The following is a 27,304-nucleotide window of genomic DNA, read 5'->3' as shown; positions in this document are numbered from 1 at the left end:
ATTCCACCACAGTAACTGGAGGGAGGTTCAAACCCATCCAGTGGAGAAAGCTAACAGAGACTGTTCTAGGGTGACATTCATTGCCTCTCTTATATTTAATGCCTTCATTTTTCATGTGGTGTAACTTTAGCTGGTGGGGAATTGTTCAACAGAACATTTTAAACAGGCTACACGGAGTGTTTAGCTTTCTACGGTGCCGCGGATCTCGCTTGCAGCAGCACAAACATATGCTGTGCACACGTGCAGACTCCCACATACTCCCGTCACACACTCACCGCCACCAACGCCCAGTCACACGCTGGATTTTGCTGCACCCGCGCAAACACATACACACTCACAATCACATGCTGTAGCCTCATGCCACTCTCACACATGCCTTCCCGATGACATAAATCCATATTCACACAAACACCAGCACTTTGGATCTTTCTCTCTCTCTCACACACACACTTTGGATCTCTCTCTCCCTCTCTCACATACACACACACGCACACATGCACTTCGTATCTCTCTCTCTCACACACACACAAACACCAGCACTTTGGATCTCTCTCTCTCTCTCTCTCTCTCACACACACACACACACACACACACACACACACACTTTGTATCTCTCTCTCTCTCACACACACACACACACACACACACACACACACACACACCAGCACTTTGGCTCTCTCTCTCTCACACACACACACACACACACACACACTTTGGATCTCTCTCTCTCTCTCTCTCTCACACACACACAAACACCAGCACTTTGGATCTCTCTCTCTCTCTCTCATACACACACACACACTTTGTATCTCTCTCTCTCTCTTTCTCTCTCTCTCACACACACACACACACACACACTCTGGGAGTTGTACCTGTGCACAGCACACATGTCACACTCATATACAGCCCCGCTCATACATATCCCTCTTCCAACAAAACCTTATACAGCTGGAATTTAGAAAAGAAGACTTTGACAGTGATGAATAGATAATTGATACAATCTGGGACCCTGTTGTGCCCTCCTCCCTTGTATCTTTGTCACAAAACAAAAGGGTAAGGACCATTCCTGCTGTGTTCCTAATAACCCCATTCACTCTCCACTAACGTAAAGCCAAGCATCAGCCAGTAGGGGGCATAGTGCCAATGGTGTGAGTGGGGAGGCAGCAAGATCTAATGGTGAGAGCACTAGGATGGGAGTTGCAAGTTCCGCCACTGACCTGCTGTGTCTTGCCTAGACTTCAAGCTCTTCAGGGCAGAGCTGTCCCTTACTACATGCATGTGCAGTGCCTAGCACAATGGGGCCTTCACCTTAGTTGAAGTCTCTATGAGCTACTTTAATAGAAATAACCAAATAATGGTTCATTTGCCCCCGCTCCTCAAAGGCCTAGTCTGTCAAGCCAGCTGCCTGGTGTGATCTTTATCCTTCAAAGTTCTGCAGGATTGTTTTTTGTTGTTGTCTCTGAAAACAGGATAATTATTTTATTTTATTTCTCTTTTTTTGGCATGACTTTAAAGTAAGAGCTCAGGTTGCATGGAGTATGGATTACAGATCATCGGAGATAGATGAAAGCAGAAGACACATTTATCTGGCACCGCATTAAAGGGATGATAAACATGTAATTGAAGCCCGGGGTGCAGCCACCTTGTGCATCCAGCCTCCTCTCCCCACTGCAGCATTGCAGAGAACTTCCCCGAGAGAAGTAACTGGGGGAACAGGGTGAGGTGCATTTGGGTCCTGACCTAGATGTTTCACAGGGCAATGCGTGCTCTGAGAGAAGGGATAAAAACCCCACAGAAGTATATATCAAACAGTGAAATACAGTCAGATACCCAGAACCACAATACAAGTAGACCAAGGGCATTTAAAATCTGGTTTAAAGTTTGTTTTCCTGTTGTGCCACGTATTTGAAATAATTAACAGCAACAAAAAACATTTCTATGATTACATGTGTAACCATTTTTCTTTATTCTCTCTCTTTTTTCTTCTATTTCTTTCCTCTGTTCTTGCTCTTCTCTCTCTCTTTCCTCTTCCCCTCCCTTCCTCTCTTCCTCCACAGGACTCCATAGAATGGAGCAAGAATGAGAGGAAAAAGGCAGACAGAAAAGCATGAACTGGAGGCTTGTTGAGTTCCTCTACTTCCTGTTTATATGGGACCATATAATAGTACAGCCCTCCCACCAGGAACCAGCTGTTACCAACCAACATGTCTCCAAGGAATTTGATTGGCTTATTTCAGACAGGGGGCCTTTCCACCACTCGCGGAGCTACTTATCCTTTGTGGAAAGACATCGTCAAGGATTTACAACCAGATATAAAATATACAGGTATGTTGGTTTCTTACAGAGCTCATCGCTTTGCAGCCAGTGGGAACTCTGAGGGGTCACTCTTTCAGTCACAGTAGATGCTGGTCATTGGTTGAGACCCGCCAATGCCCTCATTCAGTCTGGGAGTGCTTCTTGACTATCTGCTGCCTTTCGTTAACAATGACATCTGCTTCAAAGACTCAGATACAGTAGATGGAAAGCTCTGATGTAAGCAATGAAGGTGTGTGGGTACCCAGGTGATTACCACAACATAAAACCAATGTAGAGAGACAGACAGGCGCTCAGGGGAGAACCTGTCCGATGTGCATGTGAATGTGTCATATATGGGCAAAGATGAAATACATGGACACACAAACGAGCACATCAAAATGCATCTAGCACTGTGCACACGAACTTGAATGCAACTCTATATGCAAACCCAGCCATCTGCCTATTGTACATGCATTCACAAGCTGACATATCAATCTATACAATCACAGAAATGTCGGGGCAGGAGGGACCACGCAAGGTCATCTAGTCCACCTCCCCATGTTATGTTTAAGTATACCTCGTACAGACACATACCAACATTCCAGTTTTCACACAACTAATATTTACCTCTAGAAGTACTACCCACCCCAAGAACTCCAGAAACAAGTGACCCCCCCCCAATCATGAGATTGGCTTCAAAATCAGGAGACTTCTTTTTTAACAGAAATAATAAGTGTTGGGTTCTTTGTATTTGCCTTCTGCTTTCTAAGCCTTTAGGCTTCATTCACTTTGTGTTTTCAACCTTGTCTCTGCAAAAAACTTATTTGTATTAATGGAAGCTGAGATTCTTATGCAATCTCTTGTTTACAGCAGCCGAGGAAACAACCCCACCAAATATTATGATAAATGCGTGAGAGGTGGTAGGGCTCCTATACACACGTGCATATCTACACATATGGATAGGCCCTGGTATACAATTGCATAAGGCACCAATAAACACGCCAATACGAACAAATAGGTAGGAATGTAACACGGACGTAAAGGTAGCTCATTGCACTCACACACAGTAAAAACAAAAAAGATGGAGTGCACACTCACACAATGTTTCCTAGGAGGCATTATTGCAGAAGCATCTGCAGATGTAGAATAACCCCACAATATACTGGCTGAGACGCTGCACTGCGCCTCCAGCAGGTATGGCCCAGAAAAGCATAGCCCACAGACTCCGTTCTACCTTCCCCATTCAGAACTTCTCTGGGGAAGAAGCAGCCTCCCACTGCTCTAGTTTTTGCTGCCCCATTTCCCCCACGGACTCCGCATCTCCTTGCGGCAGAGAACACATGTATGCTGCAGGGATTCCATTTCTGCTCTTGGGACACCTTCAGCACCCCCAAGTATATCAGGGGCTTCAAGGAGAACGGTGCAGGGCTGCTTATGACTCTTCTATGCAGTGTCTGCTCCAGGAGAACTCTCCCTGGCCAGCTAAGGGGCTTTTATGGCCCCGTAGGCCACCCCACTGGTATAGAGGGTCCATGGTGGGAAGGAGAATGCCTCCCACTTTATGCCTGATACGTGCTCAATCACTCCCAAGTATGTCTATACATATGCACGAGCATAAATCAGTGAACACCCACAATAAAATACACATAGACAAGTACAGGTGAAATGTGCCATGCATTCCGACATTATTTTATATACTGACTTTGTGGAGTTAAATAATGGCGTTAAATGGGAGCGTGGGGTTAACAGCGGAATGGGGGAGGTATTAAGAGGCACCTAAGGAAGGGATACAAGTTATGTTTTCAAATTAGATAGGAAATGAGATGGAAATTCATTGAGGGATCACGAGAGACAAGAAAGCCCTTTGCAGATGGCAGAGATTGCAGAGGAGAAGGCTCTCATACCTAGAGCAGTGAGATAGTGTGACTGAGTTGATGAGAAGTGGCAGGGTGGAGAGTAGCCAGAGAATCTCTGCGATAGACCCCAACAAATCCATAAAGGATTAAGGAAGCTGAGAGCAGTTTCAAACCAGACCCTCAAATGCATAGGGGAAACAGTAATGGATCTGTTTGTCTGTGATGTTTCTAAGGCATCGGCCACCATAGTATCCCAAAGGATAGGGATGCTTCTTTGTACATGTGAGGATGTGGGCAGTACATTCTGCAGCTGCTGGAATCTAGAGAGCTGGGATGATGTCATGAGTCACAAGACAGAGAAAACGTGAGGTGGGTCAGAGAGTTCAGAGCTAGGGGATAATGACACGGTTATGGGCAATGGAGGTAGTTGGACGGTGTGAGTCAAGAAAGGACATGAAAGAGTTGGAGTTGTGGCTAAGTCTTCTCCCCTTGCCCAAATATCAGACACAAATCACCCCAAGGACAAGTTCTTCTGAATGAGCAATAATAGTAAATCACTATATTGCATGCAGGACACTGAGCTCTGGAATTCTACCCTCTGGTTTAGGTTAGGAGCCTATGAAGAAGCTAAGCTCTTTTGAAAATCCAGGCATCTGTGTCAATACTGGAGTTGCTGGGAGCGGCTCCCTTTTGAAAATCTGCTCTGCTTGGCCTTGATTCTGCTCCCGCTCAAGTCACTAGGAAAAAAACCAAAAACCAAAAACAATCTGCCATTGATTTGAATGGAGCAGAATCAAGCCTTTATTTAGCTGTTCAACTGGGTACTGAGGACTTTTTAAAAATCTGGTTCCAATTGCGGGTGCCGAGCACTAGAAAATCGGGCCCATATTTCCAAATCCTCAGCAGGTATAAATCAGTGCGGCCCTTTTAAATTCAATGGAGCTATGCCAGTTTATAGCAGCTGAAGATCTGGCTCATAGCCCTCAAACCATCCAGAACATAGTGTGTTGTTAGCATTAGGGGTGGGCAAATCTCATTTTGCGGGCTCCACAATCTACTGCACAGGTCTGCAAAGCAAGCTGGAGTTCACAAAGTATCGAATTCTGGTTTAAAGACAAGTTTCCTCCTCAAGGGTGATTTTCTCACTGCATCTCCAAAGCCCGGTGTCGCTAGAATTCGAATCAGCCATCCCGACCCGTGAATTTCGAGTGGGTTCGAAATTAGGCAAAAAAGAGCTCACCCGTCCCTAATTGGAGCACTGTAACTTGTTTAGTGGTGATTTCCCCAGAGTGTCTTGCTGTGAGGAAACATGGACACAGCACATTAGAACCGTGTCATTTACATTGAAAACCCTCAGAGATAAAGCCACTGCCAATGTTATGCAGCGACGTCAAGCAAAACACAGGATTTTCTAGCGTCTGCAGCCAGCCTCACAAAAACCAGCCCCTCGTTCGCCCCTTTCCTGCCACAGCTGAAGCTCAGACATTTACTAGTAGGCCAAGCGCCTTACTCCAGTTGGCAAAGGCATCCAATGCAAAAGGACTCTTTCCCTTCTGCAGAGTTCCTATGGAACTGAACAGCCACTGATATTCTTTCCATAGAATGTTTAGCCACTGATATTCTTTCCATAGAATTTTTAAACCAGCCTCTAGAATTCTACCTTGGCGACATAATTCTCTGTTACATTCTGTAGGTGGATAGAATGGATCTCTCTCTTTATTCTGTTCTACAGGATTTTAGGGTAATTTCCTTAGAACCCTGAAACGATTATTTTGCTTGTACCCCTTAGTTTAGGTCTGTATCTCACATTTTGGTCTTGAGAGGTAGAGCGAAGATATGGAGAGCTGTTTTGTACTGAGTGTTGGGTCATGGACAGTATAGATAGAGCCAAGAGATGAAGAATGAGCATTATTCAGAATCAACTCCATGATAATGAGGCGGGTTTATGGTGCGGTTGAGGATGGAAAATGTTGCACTGATGACTGTCCTATGAGCTGTGATAATGTGGATGAGATGGCAGTGCTGGTTTGTGGGCTGTCTGCATAGTCATCTAGGTGGAAGGGCACACAGTACTGGAAGCACAGTTTAATGTTTAAAACTCAGGAGTAAGAAAAATCTGAGTTCTGTTTGTGGTTCTACCACAGATTCCCCATGTGGCCTTGGGCAAGTCACTTCACCGCTCTATGCCTCAGTTTCCACACCTGTAGAATGGAAATAACAATACTTGCCTACTTCCCAGAGCCATTCCAAGGCTTAATTCATTGATGTCTGTAAAATGTTCTGAGATCTTTGGATGTCCAGTGCTATAGAAAAACAAAGAATAATTCTTTTACTGAGTGGCTAATAAAGGACTGGCTTGATGGGGAAGCGGGGGGCATAATTGGGAGAGGAAAAGTGGAATTTCCAAATGCATTTATTTATTTCAGTTCCTAAGGAAAAAAGAAAAACAAAAAGTGTCCATTCCAACCACTAGACACTTTATCATCTCTTAAAATCACGTACCTCACCATGCAATAAACACTGGCAAATTAAATGGGTGACAATACAAAGCTATTTTGTTACATAAGCTAGTTACAAAGAGGGCACCAAGTATATAGAAGAAGAAATGCAGGATTAGTTGTGGGTTACAGTGAACAGATTAATTAGAGCTGGTCAGGAAGAGGAAAGCCAAAAAAACCCAAAATCAAAAATAAATTTGAAAAAAGAATTCCTAATTTTTGTTGAAATTTCAAAATTCATTTTAAAAAAATGTAAATATTTCAGCCACCCTTTATATTCAAGATGTGATTCGGAAATAGTTTATAAAGAGTTGAGAAATGATTCATAGATGCCACATGCACGTTGCAGACACTAATGTGTGTGATAGCGATGGTTATAAGCACATCAACAGATGGTGTTATATATGGCTGTAAAGCAGGGTTATAAGCAAATCTCTAGACTCTATAATAATCAACTAACCATTAAAATATCTATGAATAATGCATTAACCCTTTATAGACTATTTATAAATGCCCTCAGTATGAAATACGATCAACATTTCAACCAGCGCTATATTATAATATTAATAAGTCATATCAATGATATGTAGACAGTCAACTTATCCGAGATCTTCCATAGCTCATCAAATAGTTTCGTTGTTAACCTGAGATGGGCCAGAAAATCATTCCAGTTCTGGCCCCTTTGCTCTGGGTAAAAGGCCTGGAGTGGCATAAATGTGCCCTAAAAATCCCTGGGAGCATTGTGGGTGCTCAACAACTCTGAAATCCGATAGGAATTGATATATCTAATGTTAGGCCCTCAACATGGTTCCATTTTGGCCAATGCATGCCCGTGGCTAGAGGAAAAGGAATCAGCAAACCAGAGTTCTGTTCAATTTTGCTATTGTCATCTTCCTGGCCAATTCGTTTGTTCATGTCACTCCTCTTTTTGAATCCCTTCACTGTCTATTGCATCACATTTAAACTATCGGTCACCTCCTTCAAGACTCTCTATAAATTTTATCCTCCTTTGGGTTGAGTTACACGTTGGTCTCCCTGCCACCTGCCTTGCTCATATTCCTATTCTTCTGAGCCTGTCTGCCACTCTCCCATCCGTCCCCTCCCTTCTTTCATCCACACAGCCCTGTGTGCATCATCCGACATCCCTGGAGTCATCCCCAAAGCCCTATCCCCTTTACTCTATGTCCTTCTTAAAACCCACTTCTGCTGTGCTGTCTATAGAGCATCTCGTGAATTTGTATAGAAAATCCCCTGTATTGCTCCACATCCCTGACCTCTGTCTACTTGTCTGTGCAGCCATCTTCAGACTGTCAGTTCCTTGGGACAGGGGCTGTCTGACTCTTCCTATATGTCAGAAAAGTCTCTAGCTCATGATGAGTGCTGCCACAAACAAACAGAACAATCATCAATGCCCTGGGTCTCTTTGGGTGAGTCACCTCACCTCCCTCTGACTCAGTTTCCCCATCTGTATGTAACCCCAATGTAACTCTGGCCCTCTCTAGTTGTGGATGTCCACAGAGAGAGAGAGAACTTGATGAGCCTGCTATAGCCTTGCCTAACAGAACAAGGTCTTTTAAAATGAGAGGTCCCACATTCAGTCCCCACAGCTGTTGACATGGTAAAGGGTTAAGAAAACCCAACTCTGTAATGCAGTGTGAGCTCCGTGGGTGACAGGGTGCCATAGGAGTGAGGTAGCATTAATTCTATCCTTCATTTTCAGCCTGGAGTGCGGGTTTATGTGCCTGGACAGCAGTGTGATGTCTGCTCTATGTCTGTTCATAGGGATAAGGACCATTTTCTAGCCAAACAGTGAGAACTTGATTCAGATTTACACTGAAGCCCCTTTATGCCACTCCTGATGTGTAAAGGGACTTTAAAGTGAGCATAAATGTAACATAGTCCCACTTTTAGTCCCTTTATGATGCCAGAGAGGTATAAAGAGGCCAGAGTGTAAATGAGAATCAAGTGCTAATTCTTGAAATGGTGTGTGTGTGTGTGTGTGTGTGTGTGTGTGTGTGTGTGTGAGAGAGAGAGAGAGAGAGAGAGAGAGAGAGAGAGAGAGAGAGAGAGTGTGTGTGAGAGAGAGAGAGAGAGGACGAAAGCCAAAGCTAAAATCTTCTCCATTCAGAGTGTGCCCCTTCCCAGTGCCACTTCACCAGGCTATTGTTAGGTTTCATTTTCACTCTCATTCACAACCCATCTGGATTTGCAGAAATCATTAAATAAAGACTGCAGAACAGAGCGTCTGCATGCCAGGGAGGAGAGTCACACCCCAGGTCAGTCTGCAAAATAACACTTGTCAAGTCAGACACCTTCCCCTCCTACCCCCCAGCCTTTTTTTCCAGCAAGTTCCCTATCATGTGAGCAACAGTGACATTTCTTCCCACTAAGAAAGCTGCAGAGAAGATAACGCTGTCGTTCTACATTGGGAGCATTTATCAGCATTAGCAGAGAGGTGCCTGCAATGGGCTACTCACCCCAGCCCAGCCCAGGTCTAATTATCCACTTCACACTGTAGGCTGTGTCCTGTATCACTTACCCAACCTCATAGACTCCTTGCCCAGTACAGTACCGCACAACGTGCAAGACTCTGGTGGGAATTCTCCGAAGTTGAAAGGAAATTGACTTTACACTGACTTTTTAGACCCCAAAACAAAATATGGACACTCCCCAAATGGATAGTTTAGAAAATAACCCACCACCTACCTACCAATTAGCTGCCTTCTCAAATTACAGGTTAGGAGTTTGGTGTAGTCTCTTCATTGCCTCTGTGATGCAACTTGGAACTCCTATTCCTAACTATGCCTTATCTTAAAGTCTCTCTGTCTCTCACTTATACCCCATGGCAAGCTTTCTGTCCAACTATAAAAGGGGTAGCCGTGTTAGTCTGGATCTGTAAAAGCAGCAAAGAGTACTGTGGCACCTATAGACTAACAGACGTATAGGGGCATGAGCTTTCGTGGGTGAACACCCACTTCTGCATCCGAAGAAGTGGGTATTCACCCACGAAAGCTCATGCTCCTATACGTCTGTTAGTCTATAGGTGCCACAGGACTCTTTGCTGCTGTCCAACTATAATAGCTTGGATGCCAATAACATCTGAAGGAATATTACCAAGAATATTACCAAGACGCCTCTCCACTGCATTCAGGAAACTCTTTCCTCTTGTATAAATGGACAGGCTCCTTTATATTTCTTATTCTCTGCTTTGGTTTGGTTTTTTAGTCACACTGCAATTCTGGCGACAGCAAGTACGTTTTCATATGAGAGTTTTACTCTCTCAGTGTAAAGGAGACATCCTCTTTTATGTTTCTAAGCTGGAGGTGAGATTATTTTCAGCAGTAATGTAGCAGTTGAAGGACTGAAGGAGAAGAGATGAAAGGAAGTTCTTGTTGACTGTGTGGAATAAGCAATGGGATGCTACAGATCACTGCATGTAAAAAAAATGAAATTTACATAGTTTACATTATGCATGTAAACTAGTGATGTACATTGGTTTGTAATCAGTAAACACCTTGTAAATAAATGTGTGTAAACCAGGAATTTAAATCAATTTACATAATGTGTGTAAACAATGAAACCTTCCAGTGTGCTCCTCAATGTAAATGTTCATCTGAAAATGACACTAACACAAGTTTACGCAACTTTATGAGAGAGATGCAAAATTTACATTCCCATCTCACTGCTCTCACACTGCAGCTTGGCAAAGAGGACACATTCAGGAGACTGGCGTAAACCAGCCAATTACATCACGTAGTTACTCGTTTACCCACAACCTTCATTTTTCATGCAGTTCAGGGACCAGTGTTGTTACATTCCCTGCATAATGAATCTCCATGCATATGGATAACCGTTCATATATTTGCATAAAGGAGAACAAAGGCAGGGATGGAGGATGATGGGGCTTGCTGGGGCATGTTTAATACTCTGCAAAATCCTGGTGGTTGCTAGGTCATACAGCCAAGGAGTTTGGCCTTCATCTGGGTTTGATGAACAGCTGTTCTGGCTGCATTTGGATTCAGATGGTCAGGGTTTCAGCATATCAGTGGCAGCTGTGATATCAGACATCCCTCCTCATCTTTAATAATCTTGAGGGGCGCTGACCGATGAAAGCATAAATTGCGCCGAAAATTAATAAGCTTAGAAATCATTCCAGGCTAACATCTTAGAGCCAACCATCTCTCCAAACTTTGGGAAAGGTCAGGTCCTCCTTTGAATTTAGCAGCTCAAACCCATGTCTTCAGGAGGGTGGCACAAGGAGCATAGGACAGGAGACACCACATGCTCTTGGGCCTCGAAGGGAATTCTATCCCCTCTCATTTCTCACCTGCATGAGTCCCTTTCTTATGGAGTGATGAGGGATCCACTCTCCTCTACGTACATCAAGTTTTGGGATTATTCACAGTGCTCCACCCACCGGTCTCCTCCGCACTGCTCCGTAGTGGATCTCTCTAGCACTTAGCTGGGCTTTCCATGTTCATTGCAGATGTCTGAAGGCAGGCAGACTGAGGCCTTGTGGCTTAAGAGCCGTTTCAAGGTTAACAAGCCAAGGAGAAGCCGTCACTCAACCTTGTGGGTAGGCTTTTAATTCCACTTGTAAAACAGGCAGATGCTTATTTCTGCAGAAGCAGTTATGTAAAAAAGGAGTCATCAGATGTTTGATGCAAGGAATAATTTTGTTCTGGCACCAGTAGCGCATAGGGAGATGCCATGACTCTACCTTTTATAGCTTTTTCTATTTCTGGATCCCCCTATAATTTTTTCCCCTGTGTTCCAAGTCTTACTTCTTCTTCCTTTATTCTGGCTGACTCTCGCCCACTGACCTCTGTAAGTGCAGCAAGATAAACCCCATTTGCAACAGCAATTGGAGACATCCACGCTGATTTCCCATGCTCATCTTACAGACCCACTGTTGGACAATGCAAGTTCAGTCAGAAACCAAGGGCTGGTCTCCTGAAAAAGCATGATTGCAAGAAGGTATAAGGGAATCGGCAGCCCCTGGAGATAGAGTAGGAGGGAGAAGGATTTTGGCAAGCCTCGGGTGACAGGGATTCTTCTGCAGGCAATGAGAGATCCATTACATACTCCTTCAGGGCAGGTCGTGTAATGTGCAGTGGCTTATGTGTGCACACAGGAGATGTCATGCAGCCGCCTGCACCTCTCTTAAAGAGCTGATTATACAGGTATATCAAGGCTTCTGCAGCCGGCAGTAGCAGAGATGTCATCTCTGGATGGTGGCGCAGGTGATGCCAAGTATCTGATGTCAGGATCACGCTTCAGGGCCATTGTTAGTTGGTGACCGTGCTCTGTAACTGATCACGCGCGGGCATCTCTCTTCTCCTCCAGCCCTTGGAGACTATTTCCCATACACCTCGCTTCACAGAGCTCCACCCGGACACAAGTCATTTACAATAAAATATTTACAGGAAGCTGCAATGAGGCCGACTTCACAGGGGAGTCATTTGTCCTGGTTAAATAACTTCTCCCATCAGGTGAGGCCTGTGGATGGGGGAGGAAAAGCCAGAGCTGACAGATCTCAGCGCATTTGCATTCCATGAGCCTGCCTGGTGTGGAATCAGACTGCAGGGGGGATGCTAGGTCCTTGCAGCTGAGGCTTCACCCACACTGTTAAATGGAGAAGGGATGACTCCATCTTCATCCGGCCTGGGAAATCCTCCTCTTCCTTGACCTGCTCCTGCTTACTCTTGGTAGGCATTCCTCATGGTCTGGGATAAATGAAGGCAGCTGTGAATAGGGCCAGATTAAGGGGACGGGATTGTCAAAAGTGCCTGATGGATTTAGAAGCACACGTCCCACTGAAAATCTGCCACAGTGCGTGCAGGCCGATGGTCCCTGCTCCTGGAGTTCTAGGATGACATCAGAATCTGAGCTTCCATTAAACGAACAAACCCAAGCCCTAGTGCTTGGAGTAGCAAAGGAAAACTCGAAAACATGACCCAGGCAGTGAAGTCTGCCTGAGTCTGCAGACAGGCCCCAGCAGAGGGAGGAGCCGCAACCTCTAGAACCAACAGGGAAGCTATCTGAGCCCCAAACCTGCCACCAGAGCAGACCAAGCCTCCCACTGTCCTGGATGCTCCCCCTTATGCTGCTTGTGGGGGGAAATGAGGGCCCTGTGACCACTCCTGCTGCTGCTGGAGTGGGCAGAGCCCCCACCACTGGTCCACATTCTGCTGGACCTCCCATGCCTGACTGTGACTCCTCCAACAGGTGTGTAAAAAAAAAAAAACCCAGCCTCCCTTTCTAATAGAGCCATAGGGTTAGACGGGACGTCTAGTCTACCCCCCTGCCAAGATGCAGGATTTGTTGTGCCTAAACCATCCAAGATAGGTGGCTATCCAGCCTCTTTTTGAAACCGTTGCCTCTTGTCTTGCCCTCTGTGGCAAGAAAAAACAATTTTCTCCATCTTTTTTATGGCAGCCTTTCAGGTATTTGAAGACCGCTATCATGTCCCGCCTTAATCTCCTCTTTTCCAAACTAAACACACCTGTAATCGAGAGCCTCTTGGGTCCCTCTCCTAAGGGAAGTCATTTAAAAGCAGTCTGGACAAAGCACTAGAGAATATACTTTACAGAACAATCCTGCCTTGGCCAGGAGTCGGGAGGGGAATGTACTCCATGTCCAATAGGCCTTTTCCATCTTTCAAGTGGATTCACGCACACACCTGATTCCTTATCTTCAAACTGATCAGCTCTGTGTGGAGGAGTGTGGTGTGACAGCTGCCAATCAGCTCTCCTTGAGCAACTCACCCAGTGAGGGCACAGTCAGCTCCCCACACTTTGCCATAGCATTCAGCCTCGAAGCACAACCCTACCCCACCTGTCACTGGTTCTCAGCCTGCTGTGCTGGGCCAAAGGGCCTTTGCTAATACAGCTTCTGCTAATGTTTTGCCCTTCTTTAGAGATTCCAGTCTCTGCCTGGACCCTAATCAATTCTTAAGGGCTAAACGGTGCCTGTTGGGAACAGCCCATTGTAAGGGGCAAGGTGGAGGTCCACAGCTCTATTCTGTCTCCTGGAACTCCCTAGCTGCATAGCAAGGGGACTGACTGTTATGCCCCTGGAAAGGCTACAGCATACTCTCCTCACTGCCTGCTGATCAGGGGTCAGAGAAGTGATGGCGAGGTGGCTCCCCCAACTCCCAGCCTTCCCGTTCAGGAAGGGTCAGGGAGGATCCTAGCTACTCTTCCCAAGGCAGAGTATCTAGGAACCAGCCCCTGGATTCTCTCAAACTCAAGGGATGCTATTCTGGGCAGGACTTCTGGGGAAGAGAAAACGTTCCTTTATGTCACGGCACCATCTTGGCCATCAAAGCGGGGATCTTCTGAGCTGAAAGCAGGAGCTGCTACAGCTTGAGCTAAAGAGCCAGACTCTGGCTGGCAGCTGTGACTGACTCGCAGAGGAAGACACACAACACACATGGACCAATAGGTTACACTTACTTCTCCCCTGTCCCCCACCACTGCATGGAGGTGTAAGTAAAGACCAACCACAATTCAACCCTACGTGGGGGCGAGAAGATAAATTTGGACAGTTGTTTATCAGTCATGCATCCAGCACAGCCTGTTCCCATTTTTTTTTCTATCTTACTGTTTCCTTCCCGCTCAGCAAATGAGAACCCCTCTGCTGAGTATTCAGCATTAAATATTTCAGTATTGGCTTCCAGCTCTTGAGCAATACCAAAAAGAACATTACTTTTTACTTCCCTCCAAATGTCTGGGTTCTCCTTGGGGAGTCCGCACTCCTAGTCTGATCAGCACTAATAAGAGAGCTGTGGGGGGAGAGGGAAATATAAGTTGCAGGGTTGATGGGGAGAGGAAGGGAAAGAGAAGGAGGTTTGTTCCGTTCATCCCTCGTTCAAGCTGAAAGAATAATCCCTAAACAAACATAATGTACTCCTTCATTTTGCATCTTGTTTTTCATTAGCAGAATGTGAAATTCTGAGGTGTATTCACGAGGCAAAATGACACGCCAATTTCTTTGCAGTTATGTTTTCCTCTCGATGAAAGGCAAGCATTTGAGATTTGGTATAATGAACCAACACAGCACAGATTTCAGTGTTGCCAATTCTGGAAATTTTAATGAGAATCTCATTGTGCCTGGTGTTTTTTCTGGAAGCCCCAGCACCTGGAGTCCTGTGATTATGTGAGAATCTCAGATAATTTATTTTTGAAGTAGGTTTCTAGCCCTCATGGTTGCAGAGAAAAACTTGAAAATGTGGCTCCAAAATATTCAGAAAGCAGGAGGCAAGTAAAACCCCCAATTATATTATCTTTTACAAATGTCATGAATTTTAAGTGAATCCCATGATTTTTTAACTCTTGATGCTGGTGATAGTGCTATAACGCTTATGATGCCATTTTTGTTATCTAATTGGATGTCTTCCATAAATTAACAAAGCCAGCAAAGATTCCAAATTTTGAATATCGCACACGGACATACAATTCAATCACAAGTGTAAACGCCTCAGAGCAGCACTGTCTCGCTTTGTGTTTGCACAGCACCTCGCCCAGTTGGGCCTTCATCTTTATCAAGGATGCTACTGCAACATAAATATTACATACAATTATATTCATACAAATAATATAAGTAACAACATCAGTAATATTGATCATAATAATATTGGTAATAGTTTGAGTTTAAAAGTAGCCTCTGTAGCCTTAAAAGCATTTGTACTAGTAAAGCTCAGTTGCTTGAATGTGCATGAAAAAGCAAACCGTAGAACATCCACATACAATTAAACATTCATTTATTCTAGCAACTTCCAACCTACCATCATATTTTGCACCAAACAGTCACATTATCATGGAAACACATAAAAATACTCTAGCGCCATCTAGCTAACTCCCAGAGCAAGTCACATCAACCATTCAATTTCAGATGAACCTGAGGCTGGTACATGATCTTGGGTGAACACCAGATTAGGCTAAGCTTTGTAAAGAGATGATGTAAACAGCTGCACAAAGGAAGCCATTTGCATTCACAACTAGTTTTACGGGTCCTGCAAAACCCAGGAACTATGCTACATGTTTCTGAGTGCCATCTACTGGCACCTTATCTATTGTCTAATTATTTACATGTATACAGACACAAGAGCACTCCTGTAACAAGCTTCATTTTGAGTTTTTGGATTTGTTCTTATGCCAAACTCAAAGCGACCATTAGAGTTACGAATACAAGGGAAGGAAGGCTGTGTCATCACTGTGAAGTTCTAGTTGGACCTGGTGAGGGAACATGACGTTCTAGGTGGCTGCAGAGTTCTTGCACTATTGTCACAATTGCAGCTGGATGGAACATTTTCAGCTCAATCACATTTTGTCAAACCATGCTGTTTCGTGAGAACCAAAATGTTTTGCAGAGAAGTACTGGTTCCAATGAAGTTGTCATTGGAAATGGTTTTGAAGACTTTCTGGTCACCTCTGACCAGAGGCAGAGAGGGAGTGAGTGCTGAAAACAGCTGTTTCAACATTTCCAAAAATGTTTTTGTTCCAGTGCAGAAGGAAAACAAATGACAAAACCTTGAAAGTTGCTGCGAACCAAAATTCTCATCCTTTGGACAGCACCAGTCACAATCAATATTTGAACTTTTCTGCTTGCCAGACTCTCGAGCTTTGTCTAGCTATGGTAATAGGCAATGAACCATCCAGTGTGCATGTGTATGCTGCCCTCTACTGGGTGGAATTGGGACTGCTTAGCCCCATTAGGCCCTAAGCTGTTAACAGTATAAACTCCAGGGCTAGAAGACCTGAACAGATGGTGCTCTCTGCTCCCTCTGTTGGGGAGAAGGGGAAAAAGCCAGCTCTGGCCAGCTTCATTCACCTGAATTATACTATTGGTTTACCCATAATTCCACCTTTTGTTGCTTTGATTGCAATGTGTTTCTGTTTTGATGTGTTGACGTGATAATAGATTATTATCATTACTGTACTTGGGAAATGGAACTCAAGTAGTAGGGGCCCATGCTTTGGCCACCAGAGGATCTGCCTCTGTCCTTGATGTCACCCTGAACTACAGCACTGCCAACACATCCCTCCTCTGACACATGTGCTAGCACATGGACAAGGAGGAATAGTCTACGCAGGGACCACTAGGGCGTGTTCAACACCCGTATAGGCTAGGGCTACCCTAATTTGCACCTAGTTGCAATGGCCCCCACAGGCCATTAGGGGGATGTAGAATCGTACAACCCCCTAGTGGCCTCAAGCCACCTCACTTGGCCCATCTCTCTGCATCCAGAACTGTTCTGGAGATAGCACTCCGCTGTGGTATTTTCCAGGATGGGACTCACACCTGCACCATGGTCCACTTCCGACAGCCAGCCTAGCTGGTGCAAAGAGGCCATGGTGCAGTGGGGGAGATGCTCCGTGGTATGCAGCGTCGGTATGAAGTCATAGGTAAGCCACAGATTTGTTATCCTAAAGTGTAGCAGGGTATGTGTGCGAGGGGGCAGGAGTGTAAAGGATCAGCCAGCATGTGTAGAAATTTTTAATGGCTCTATGCTGCCTCTTCTTCTGTCTGTGCTAGTGGAAATCCTTCTCTTAGCATGATAGATTTTATTCAATTTTTAAGAGCTCTTCATTTTTCATTTGGGAAGGAAAGTTGGAGTTGCTTCCAATCTGCAATCAATCAGCCACCATAGCGGAAGAGATACAAGGAAGCTCTCTTGCTTTGTGGGAACCTTTATCTTCCTTGTGAGCTCACAGAAGTTAATATATTTCTGAATGGAGGAGAGAGAGAGAGAGAGAGACAGAATATGCAGCCAGCACACCGCCTGCCTAAAGCCTGCAAACTGCCTTGTTGTTAGCGCTAACCCTACAAAAAGTCTTCAGAACAACACAACACAATATGGGCTTATAGAGAAAGGAAGCAAATCACATGTAAATGTACATACGGCCAGATTTTTAACGGTATTTAAGAGCCTAAAGACGCAGAGGGATTTTTTTTCCCATTGTCTCATTGTTTCCATGTATTCCTCCGTCTGTTTGAATCCATCTGTTGTCTCTTGTTTTCTATTTAGTTTGTCAGCTCTTTGGGGTAGGGACTATGTGTGTGTTCCATGCTTGGTCAGGACCAAGCACATCAGGGTCCTGGTCCGGGATTAGGACGCCTAGATGCTATGGTAATACAAATAATTAATAATAATAGCAATTTTCAGAAGTGCCCATGTGCCTACATCGTCTATCTTTCAATGGGAGTTAGGTGCTTAGCAGCGCTTGAAAATCTCACTAGGCACCTATCTGCATCTTTAGGTGCCTAAATATCTTTCAAATCTGGTCCTTAGGACACTGATCTTCCACTTTTGTTTTCAAAAATGCCAGCCATCACTTCATTAACATATGCACGATGTGTTGCTGTCCTAGAAAAACACCCAAATAAGAGAAATATTAAGGGTTTGGACTCCACTTCTGGAGAACCTCTGGGGAACTTCAGGCCATGAAGATGTCTCCTTTCTGTGTTTGTACAGCACTCATCACAATGAGACTCCACTACTAAATAAAACCTTTGGGCACCACCATAATATAAATATTTACTCCTAATAATATCAATAAATCACCAGGGACATACTCATCCAGAAAGGAATAACAACAAGCACTTCTATAACTAGGCTTGGAAGGATTAGATTTTTGTCGGCAAATGTCGGTAACTGTCAATTTCACCGTGCAGACAGGAACTGACAAAATAGCTATATTTCCATCGATAATAATCAAAATGTACAGAGAGAGCCCAAGTAAGAAAACACGCTCCTTGAGAATTTATTGCATTCTGATTTAAGGATCTTTACTTTGTATATTTTGACATGTGATGTTGACAATTGGCATTTTAACCGTTATAACGCTGTAACTTTTTGAATCTCAATGTCTATTGACATTTGATAATTACTGCCTGACCCCCTTCTCCCACATTAATGCCGACAACTGTGAAAATGTAAATAAATACAAATTGGAAAAAAAAAATGCTTAAAATCCACAACTGTGAAAACTTAAATAAAAAAAACAAAGCTTTAAAATAAACATTGATATTATCCACTGAAATTATTTAAAAAAAAATAGAATTCAGACAAGCCTATCTATAGGATCTTTCATCTGAGGATCTCAAAGCACTTAACAAGTGTTAATTAAGCCTCCTAATGATAGCTGAGGGAAGGATTTTTTAAATGAATAATTTACTAGTAAAATATAATGAAATTCATCATATTTATTATTCATGGATATATTCGTCAAAACATAGCAGCTTGGTTGTATTGCTAGGTAAATCATTTATAATGTGCATATATTCCTCAAACAATTTATACAAAACTACTTTGAAATGTGTAGAATAAGCTATTCACTGATGATTATTAACCAGCTTAACTCACAATCCCCCTGTGAAGCAGGGAAGTATTAGGTTATAAACTCTTTGAGGCTGGCACTGTCTTTTTATTCTGTGTTTGAATAGTGCCTGGCACAACGGGGTTCTGTTCCATGAGTGGGTCCCCCTTTAGGTACTACAACAATACAACAATAATAATAAATAATAATAATAATAATTATTATTATTCTTATTTTACAAAAGGTTTAACTTAGGTGGAGAGAGGTCAGACGACTTGCCCATAGTCACAGAGAAATTAAGTGGCAGAGCCAAAAGAGGACACAGGAATTGTTATTTCCATTTTCCTGCTCTAACTACTAGACCACACTCTCCTTGCAGAGCCAAGAAGAGAACCCAGGTGTCCTGGCTCCTCATCACCTATTCAATCACACTCATCTCCCAGGGCCAGAGAGAGAACCTGGGAATCCTGACTCCCAGTCCCTTGGTCTAATTGCTAGATTACACTCTCTTCTCAGTGTTCGGAAGAGAACCCAGGAGTCCTGAAACCCAGTCCCTTTCTAGATCCCTTTCTTTCTGTCTCCTGTGACAGCAAACTCCTGTAAGCTGGTGTCATTTGAAAGGTACATCAGCAGAGAGAAAGCACAAGGATCACACTCCTTCTGACTTCCACTGACATTTATGTCCAGCAATCCCAGAAGGCCTTTCATGCCTTTACTGGTGTCAAATATCACAACCTCTCCCTCGGGTTTTATTAGGAAAGCTGATGCCGAATAACCCAGCCTCCTCCCACACAATAAAAAGTGTTTATAACCCTGTAAATTCCAACATATCAGCAGCTTGTTACGAAGAGAAAAGGTCATTTGGAGAGAAAAAATGTGTCATTCCCTCGGAAATTCTGGCTTAATATATACGAGCGAGTCAGCACTGGAAAAATATTGCTTGATATGATAAAGTCTCATAATAGAAAATGTTGCTGCAATACAGGGCTCGTTTCTTCAGATAAATATTTAATATAGATCACTAAAGATTCATCGAGTACAGAAAAGAGTCTGTCCTATGGTTGGTGTAAAGAAAACATCTTCTCGTTAATTTATTATGGAGCCTGAAATGAGAAAAAACTCATGGAGAGAAACGCAGGATGCAGTTTCCATAGAGAAACAGAGCATCACATTAGAATGTATTTAGTGTGTAGGCAGAAGCCTTCCCATGACCAGCTGCACCATAGAGTTTGCCTCATGGAAAATCCCAGTAGGAAGAAGTATGCATGTAGAAAAACGAATCCATGGACTCAGAGAGTCTTACTGGGAATAGTTTGACTGTTTCCTGATAATTCCTGGTTTTCCAGAACTGGGAAAGGGCCAGGTGGAAATCTCTTCAACATGGCCCGGACAAGTTCTCATTTAATGGACTTTCTAGTACATCTAAGTCCTCACAGAACTTTATACTCCAAGGATGACTCTCAGCCCAGGTCCAGAAGGTCGGTGTATGGGAGATATCATCAGCATGTCTCTCTATTGGTACTTTCACATTAATAAAAGCAATAGCTTCTAGGCTAGGAATGGCCAAAGTGGTGGACCATAGACAAAAGGCATCCATGGAACTCTACGATACGGCTTGCCCCCTCTATCAAAAACACTGCTGGGTCCCAGCATTCATGCTCCATTTTGATCCAAGTGGCTCCACCACACTACATGCTGAGATATGTAGTTTATGTGGGCCATGACGCTGTATTAAAGATGAGACTATCTCCAATGTCTTCCATTTGATGGAAATTAGGGGCCACCGTTGGTTTCCTGGCAAGCTGCTAGCAAAACTCCCACTTGGGCACAGATTGAGCACCTTGGTCTGTCCCCAAGGAAGGGGGGTTCATTCATGTTAGAGTTACGTAGCCGCAAAAGCCAGGTGCCAGGAAAGGGGGTCTTGGCTGGATCTTCAAGGCTTGTTCTGCTTTTCGACTGAAGTGTATAAAGGCTTTTCACTGGCCGTTTCCTCAGGGAGTTGCATACAATGTGTGGGGATCATTTCATTGGTGGCTGCACTCTCTGGAATTCTCTTGGACTCCCTAGGCAGTGAAGGAAGAATCTAGTGGCCTAGGAGTGAGGGACAAGCCTTCTATGTAACACGGAGTGCGGCTGAGTTTGGTTGGATTGACCGATATCATGCAATACTACTTTATTTCCTACGCATTGTTCATACAAACCGCATCCCTGACCACTCTGCAGTACTAACTAGGACACTTGCAGAGATAAATCATAAATAATAGCAGAGGGAACACCGGGAAGGGGGAAAAAAAGATATGATTTCAGCTGAGATGGAAATGAGATGGGGGATCAATGAGACGGAGAGACATGTGAAGGGTGATTCCAAATGGCCAGGTCTGCTGAGGTGAAGCATCTCGCTCTAACAACGTGTGAAGGGGGAGGAAGGTGGTACTTAGATGAGGAGCAGGCATGGGGGAAAGGAGCAGAGATCTGAGCATGATTAGTGAGAGAGAAAGAAGAGGGGATGACATTGGAGAACCCTTTTGGAATGCACATGGCCTGGACATGTGAAGTAGCTTTGCTGTGGAGAGACTTTGACCTAATGCCATCAAACCTGTTCGTCTGTCCGTGTCTGGTAGCTTACTAGGGGTTGCTTTCTCTGCTCTCTTGATTTGGCTTTTTCCACTAGACAGAATGGTCTGGAAATGTGTGTGTCAAACATTCCACAGAAAACTAGGCTGCACACACAGTTCTCCTCCAGGAGGGAGGAGGAGGAGAGATCGAACCAGACGGGAAGGATGTTAGTCATGTTGCACAATGCGCTGCTGGAAGGGGATCAGATCCTAGGGTGATGAGGGTGGCATGAAAAGAGAAGAGAAGAGAATAGCTTGTGTTGACATATACAATGTAACCAACACAAGAGGATCCCCCCCACCCCAAGATCCCTACTATTCCTAGCTGTTCTCACAAGGCAACTGAAGCCTTGCCTGTTCTCTGTAGTTCCCCTCCCGTCCGGTTTCAGAAGGACCAGACTATGCAGGGTATTAGCTGACTCCACCTCTCACAGCTCATCATGGGAGCCTTAACTACCCACGTCGGCTTTTCCTATAATCACCTCAGTGCCTTTTACCCCACTGTCCATAATGAATGGCACACTCCCCCTTTTCAGCCTCGCCAGGTCACTGCCAGGGCTGGTTGGAATCTTTTCACATTTTGGGGGGAAAAAAGGAATGAAAAAGAAATCTGTGAATTCTCTCCCAGCTTCCCCCCCCCTTTTAAAAGACTAACTCTAATCACTACCCTTTCCTCCAAATCTCTCCTCAGGACCTAGTTCTGCCATGATGCCCAGAAGAAACTGGTCAGGGTGGGGTGAAGGGATGGCCGGCACATGGAGGTGTATTGATTGTAATATATACGGCACATTTGGGCTATATCTCTCTCCTCTCCCGTGTGGTTTGTTAGGCTGCTTGTGTTCTTAGGCCCCTATGCTGCCGATGACAACAATTCAGGGGGACTGTATGGAGGCCCGTTGGCTTCAGCATGGCCCCGTGTGAGAGTTGCAGTCCACCCATGTGACCTCACTTGCCAGATCGGGGACTTAGATCATAAGCCCTTGGAGGCAGGGAACGTGTCTTTCTCTGTGCAGACAGCACCTAGCACATGATGGCTGCTACCAGAATACAAATAATAAACAAACAGATGATAACGATACACTTTAGCTCAACCCCAAGGAGTTATGCTCAGTGCAGGCATCACTGGGTGAATTCTGTGGCTGAGGTTATGCAGAAGATCAGAGTAGGTCATCACAATGGTCCCTTCTGTCATTAAAATCTGTTAATCTAATAGTAAGAGGGGTGAGGAGGAGAAATGGATTACTGACATGAGGAAAGCCACCCCTGGGATGATATGGAGCTGATAACTGGTACCTGTCCACCACACATAATATCTGCTCAGCTAGCCCTGTTAGAGATAGTATCATACCACCTCTAAAAGTCCCTTAGCACCTTGCATGCCCTATGCTGTGTTCTTGCCCTCCCTTTAGCGCTCCCACTGGAGCGAGTCACAGCTATAATCCATGGACATGAAAATGATTTTATAATAAGATTTAAATGCAGCCCAAATACAATGCCAAACAAAATCGGAAAACAATCAGTGAGAGAAACTCAGCTCCACCGATGAGTGTGCGACTCAGAATGGTTCAGTGCTCAGGAAGATTGAGGCTCTAAATACAGCCACCACCTGCCCTTTAAAGTACTGGCATCCACAGGAAAGCAGACAGACAGACAGATGGAAAGATGAGAAAGACAGAGCACCTGATACTGCTCCTCTTGAAAGTCAACAGGCGTTTTGGCATCAACTACAACTGGAGCAGGATCGGAGCCAGAAACACACTTTCAATACTGGATTCTGGGGTAGGGTGATCAGACAGCAAGTGTGAAAAATCAGGATGGGGGTGGGGGGTAATAGGAGTCTATAGAAGAAAGACCCAAAAATCGGGACATCTGGTCACCCTATTCTGGGGGTGATTGCATCACAGAAGGAACTAAAGCTGGGTAAATACCCCAGCAGCTGGATTTGGTAGGGATTTGGTTATGAGGATGGAGGCAGTGAGTTCTATTTATTATTGTGAATCCTGTGAGAGTTGGTGTTGGTTTGTTTTTGTCTTTAAGCCCCAGCTCCTGGAGTCACATGCTTGTTTCTCAGCTTTCATTATAATAATCCGTCTCTCATAGCTGCAGAGAAAAGCCTTAAAGAGGATCCCTAAAAGGCTCAAAACCCAGAAGAGAAATAAAAAGAACCCAAAATGTGTTCTAGTTTTTGTAAGATCTCATGATTTTTTTGGGCCTGACTCATGGTTTTTGAACATATGGGGTTGGGAATACAGCTGTGCATACAGACAGCTCAGCAGCATACTTCTCTCTGGGTAGCCTGCCAAGCTATGTGGGTGGGCATATGGGTAGGGAGAGGCAGAACCATAACTGTCTCTGTTCTGCCCTCTTTGGATCACCCCTCGTGAGTAGTTAGTTATCAGTGGCTGTACTCTCCTTAGCACAGAGATGAGCAATGCTTTGGCCTTTTCCCTTATGCAGTGTCTAGGCCAAAGCCCATACAAGCAAGGAAGGATCCTGTTCAAGCATAGGGGGGAAAACATTATCCTGCCTCTTTCAACCCCAAACCAAGCACAGCAGGGCTTTCTTCAGCTAAGCAACAACATGAGATGGCTCACCCCAGCCCAACCCAACCCAAAGGTCTGAAATATGGGTCATTTAACAGAGGAAAAGGTGCCCCACACCCACCCTTTCTCAAGACCATTTCCCACTAACAAACACAACCCCCAGCACTACCTTACTGCACATCCCTTTTATAGTGTGCTGGGCAAGGCTGGGTGTATAATTGATTAATTAATTGCTCCCAACTGCCCCAACCCTGCTCACACATGCAAAGCCCAGCAATCAGGGTAGGTAACTGCTCATTCCTCTAGCAGAAGCAGATAGTTTACTCTGCCCTCTGCACACAGCCTGTACTTCCTGTCATAGAATATCAGGGTTGGAAGGGACCTCAGGAGGTCATCTAGTCCAACCCCCCGCTCAAAGCAGGACCAATTCCCAACTAAATCATCCCAGTCAGGGCTTTGTCAAGCCTGACCTTAAAAACCTCTAAGGAAGGAGATTCCACCACCTCCCTAGGTGACCCATTCCAGTGCTTCACTATGCTCCTAGTGAAAAAGTTTTTCCTAATATCCAGCCTAGACCTCCCCCACTGCAACTTGAGACCATTGCCATTATCACTATGGGATAGCTTTCCGTACTGCCTGTGATCCTGCTGCCCTTTTCAGGTTCTCTGCATTTGCACACCTGTAGTGAAATCCTGGCTCCACTGAGGCCAATGGGAATTTTGCCATTGAGTTCAGTGGGGGACTGGATTTCACTCCTGGATGTCAGTGCGGGTGTGACTTTTTTTTCTTTACAGCTGAAATGACCAAAGTGATTCATGTAAAGAGGTGCTTGTGGGGCTTTGTGTGCACAGTCTGTTAGCTTGCATTTTGCATGCACTGCAATTCCAGTGCAAGGAGCATTGAAAACCTTGCCTTTAACCTCCTGGTGCCTCAGTTTTTCCACCTGTAAAATGGGTATTATAATATCTCTCTGCCATCACAAGGATACCATAAGACTCAGCTGGTTAATAAAATTATTTGTGATCCTCAGATGAAGGGCACTTGTGATGGCTAAAATATCATGACGATAATAATCTAGTCATAAAAATACACATATATAAAGATTAAGAGAAACAAATACAGGGGACTATACATTCATATAGATTCAGCTGTAAGCAACTCTGTCCCACACCCTAACCTCACAAAATCCCCCCTCCACTTCCTGAACACAAGAGCAGGATGGGGTCAATATAGCTTTCCCAAAGGAAGTGGTTTGAGTTTCATTAGACTGATTTCTCAACTTCTGGGGTGTTTTTGTTGTTGTTTGTTTTGGGATTTTTTTGTGGTAACTAAATGCCGGTGTGCATTTGCATCACCTCTTCCTCGCGTGGATAGAAAAACAAATCCAGCACCTTTCCATTAGCAGAACTCCAGCAGCTTCTGCTTCACGCTCTTCTGGAGCTTGAGCACTGCTGCCTAATCATCCCATGAGAACTGGGATTCTTGAGTTACAGCTGAATGCTGGTCTTAAAGGGACCTCATTACAGCTGTCATCTGCCTCTGTCCACTCTTAACTGCACTGGGCTGTATCATCATTTCACATCATTTGAGTCAGTAGGAAAAACATAGGAAGCGGTGTGGCCTGATAAATAGTGCAATGAGCTGGCTATGAAGAGATGTATGTAGGGTCTATTCCTGTCTCCACCATGTCTGTGTTACGTAGAGCAAATGGTTTCATCTCTCTGTGCCTCAGTTTCCCCCATCAAATAGACTTCATGAGCCTTTTTCCATTGATTTGAAGTGGCTTGATTTTTCAGAAAGTTCTGAGCACCTATGCTTGGAAATCAAGCTCCTTTCAGGTGTGTCATGCTACTAACCCAAAAATAGAGACAGCCACAAACATGCAACCTTTTGAAATATCAGGGCTCTGAAAGAAAAAACTGATTTTTGCTGAGGTGTAGTTTTGGACTGATAAATTGGGGGAATGTCAAGTTTTCTTTGCTAAAGAGAGGACTGTGTTGGGAGTGAAATTGGGCCAGCGCCCAATGGAGGAGGAGAATTCCATTTCATGGTAACTTTTTTGCAAGGTTTCAAAATTTGGGTTTTGTTTCATATTGGAACAATCCCGGAAACCTTTCAAACATTTCCCCCCAAATGGAATTGTATCAAAACACCCATTTTGGGATCAAACTCTGAGCTTTTCGATTCCCATAGGTGTGTGGCGCCTGGTGCCTAGGGGCTGGCCTGGCATGTGGGAACCTCTGACTCAAGTCAAATTTTTTTCATTCCAGATCACTCCAGAATGATGCTGCAAACAGCTGAATGGCTGTTAGCAGTAATGGGAACTATTTGGAAAAATTACCCAGTATGGACAAGGATATGGTGAAGGTTGGAGTTAGAATGGGTAAATCCAGGGCTGCTGGGGGTGAAAGGTGCACAAAGAATATCACATAAAAACATGAGGGGATGAGTTGACAAGTTTAAATAGCCCAGAAGGCGATCTCACTATGACCAGATCCCTGTGGTCAGAGAGAATGGATTCCAGCAAAATTTGCCAGATCCGGGTGCTGTAATTCAGTGTACCTTTGCTGACATCAGAGGAGCTTTGACAGGTTTGCACCACCTGAGGATCTGGCATCCCCAAGAGCTAAACGAAATGTGTTCCAGCAGATTGATCCATTTTCTGCCATGCGACCTAGCACCTTCTGCTCTTCCTGTTTTCTTTCTCAAACAAAAAAGAGGATGCAGCCAAGTGACAACGCATTTTAACTCACTTTTAAAGCTGTGCAGACGAATTTCCAAAAGCAGCTTCTAATTCTCACTGTCTCACAATGTTTGGGTGCCCAGTTTAGGACACTGCATGGCCCCTGGTTTTCAGGGGGGCTGAGCACCCCCCCCCATTGACATCAGATGGACTATGGTACTCAGCACTTTTTTTGGTCAGGCCTATTGATGTGTCTCAAATGGGGAACCCCCCAAAAATGGAGACACACAAAATCAGTGGCTGCTTTGAAAACATGTGGCCCTCTGTCCTGAGAGTTTTGCCATTGTCTTCAGTTAGAGGAAGATTCCGCATCCTTGAAGAAGACTTGAGCATCTGGAACCCACAGTCTATCTTATTACTTATACAGCCCTCATTTTTGAGAGCTTCGCAGTCATCAGTGGACTTGACCCCTGTGAAGTAGGGGGAAATGA

At 44.5% G+C, this 27,304-nt stretch overlaps 1 protein-coding gene across 1 annotated transcript in view; it reads left to right on the top strand.

The window, feature by feature from the left end:
• BRINP1 (BMP/retinoic acid inducible neural specific 1) overlaps window positions 1-27,304 on the top strand; it is a 95,184-nt gene that overhangs the window by 27,930 nt on the left and 39,950 nt on the right. Inside the window, exon 2 of the mRNA XM_024197849.1 lies at window positions 2,058-2,325. Coding sequence (XP_024053617.1) covers window positions 2,108-2,325 — 218 coding nt within the window. The 5' untranslated portion in view covers window positions 2,058-2,107. The remainder of the gene's footprint in view (window positions 1-2,057; window positions 2,326-27,304) is intronic.

The sequence above is a fragment of the Terrapene carolina genome, unplaced genomic scaffold, assembly GCF_002925995.2.
Source record: "Terrapene carolina triunguis isolate 2854851 unplaced genomic scaffold, T_m_triunguis-2.0 Scaffold238, whole genome shotgun sequence".
Taxonomy (NCBI): domain Eukaryota; kingdom Metazoa; phylum Chordata; order Testudines; family Emydidae; genus Terrapene; species Terrapene triunguis.
Note: the sequence above shows the minus strand (reverse complement) of the source record. Positions and strands in the feature narration are given on the sequence as shown.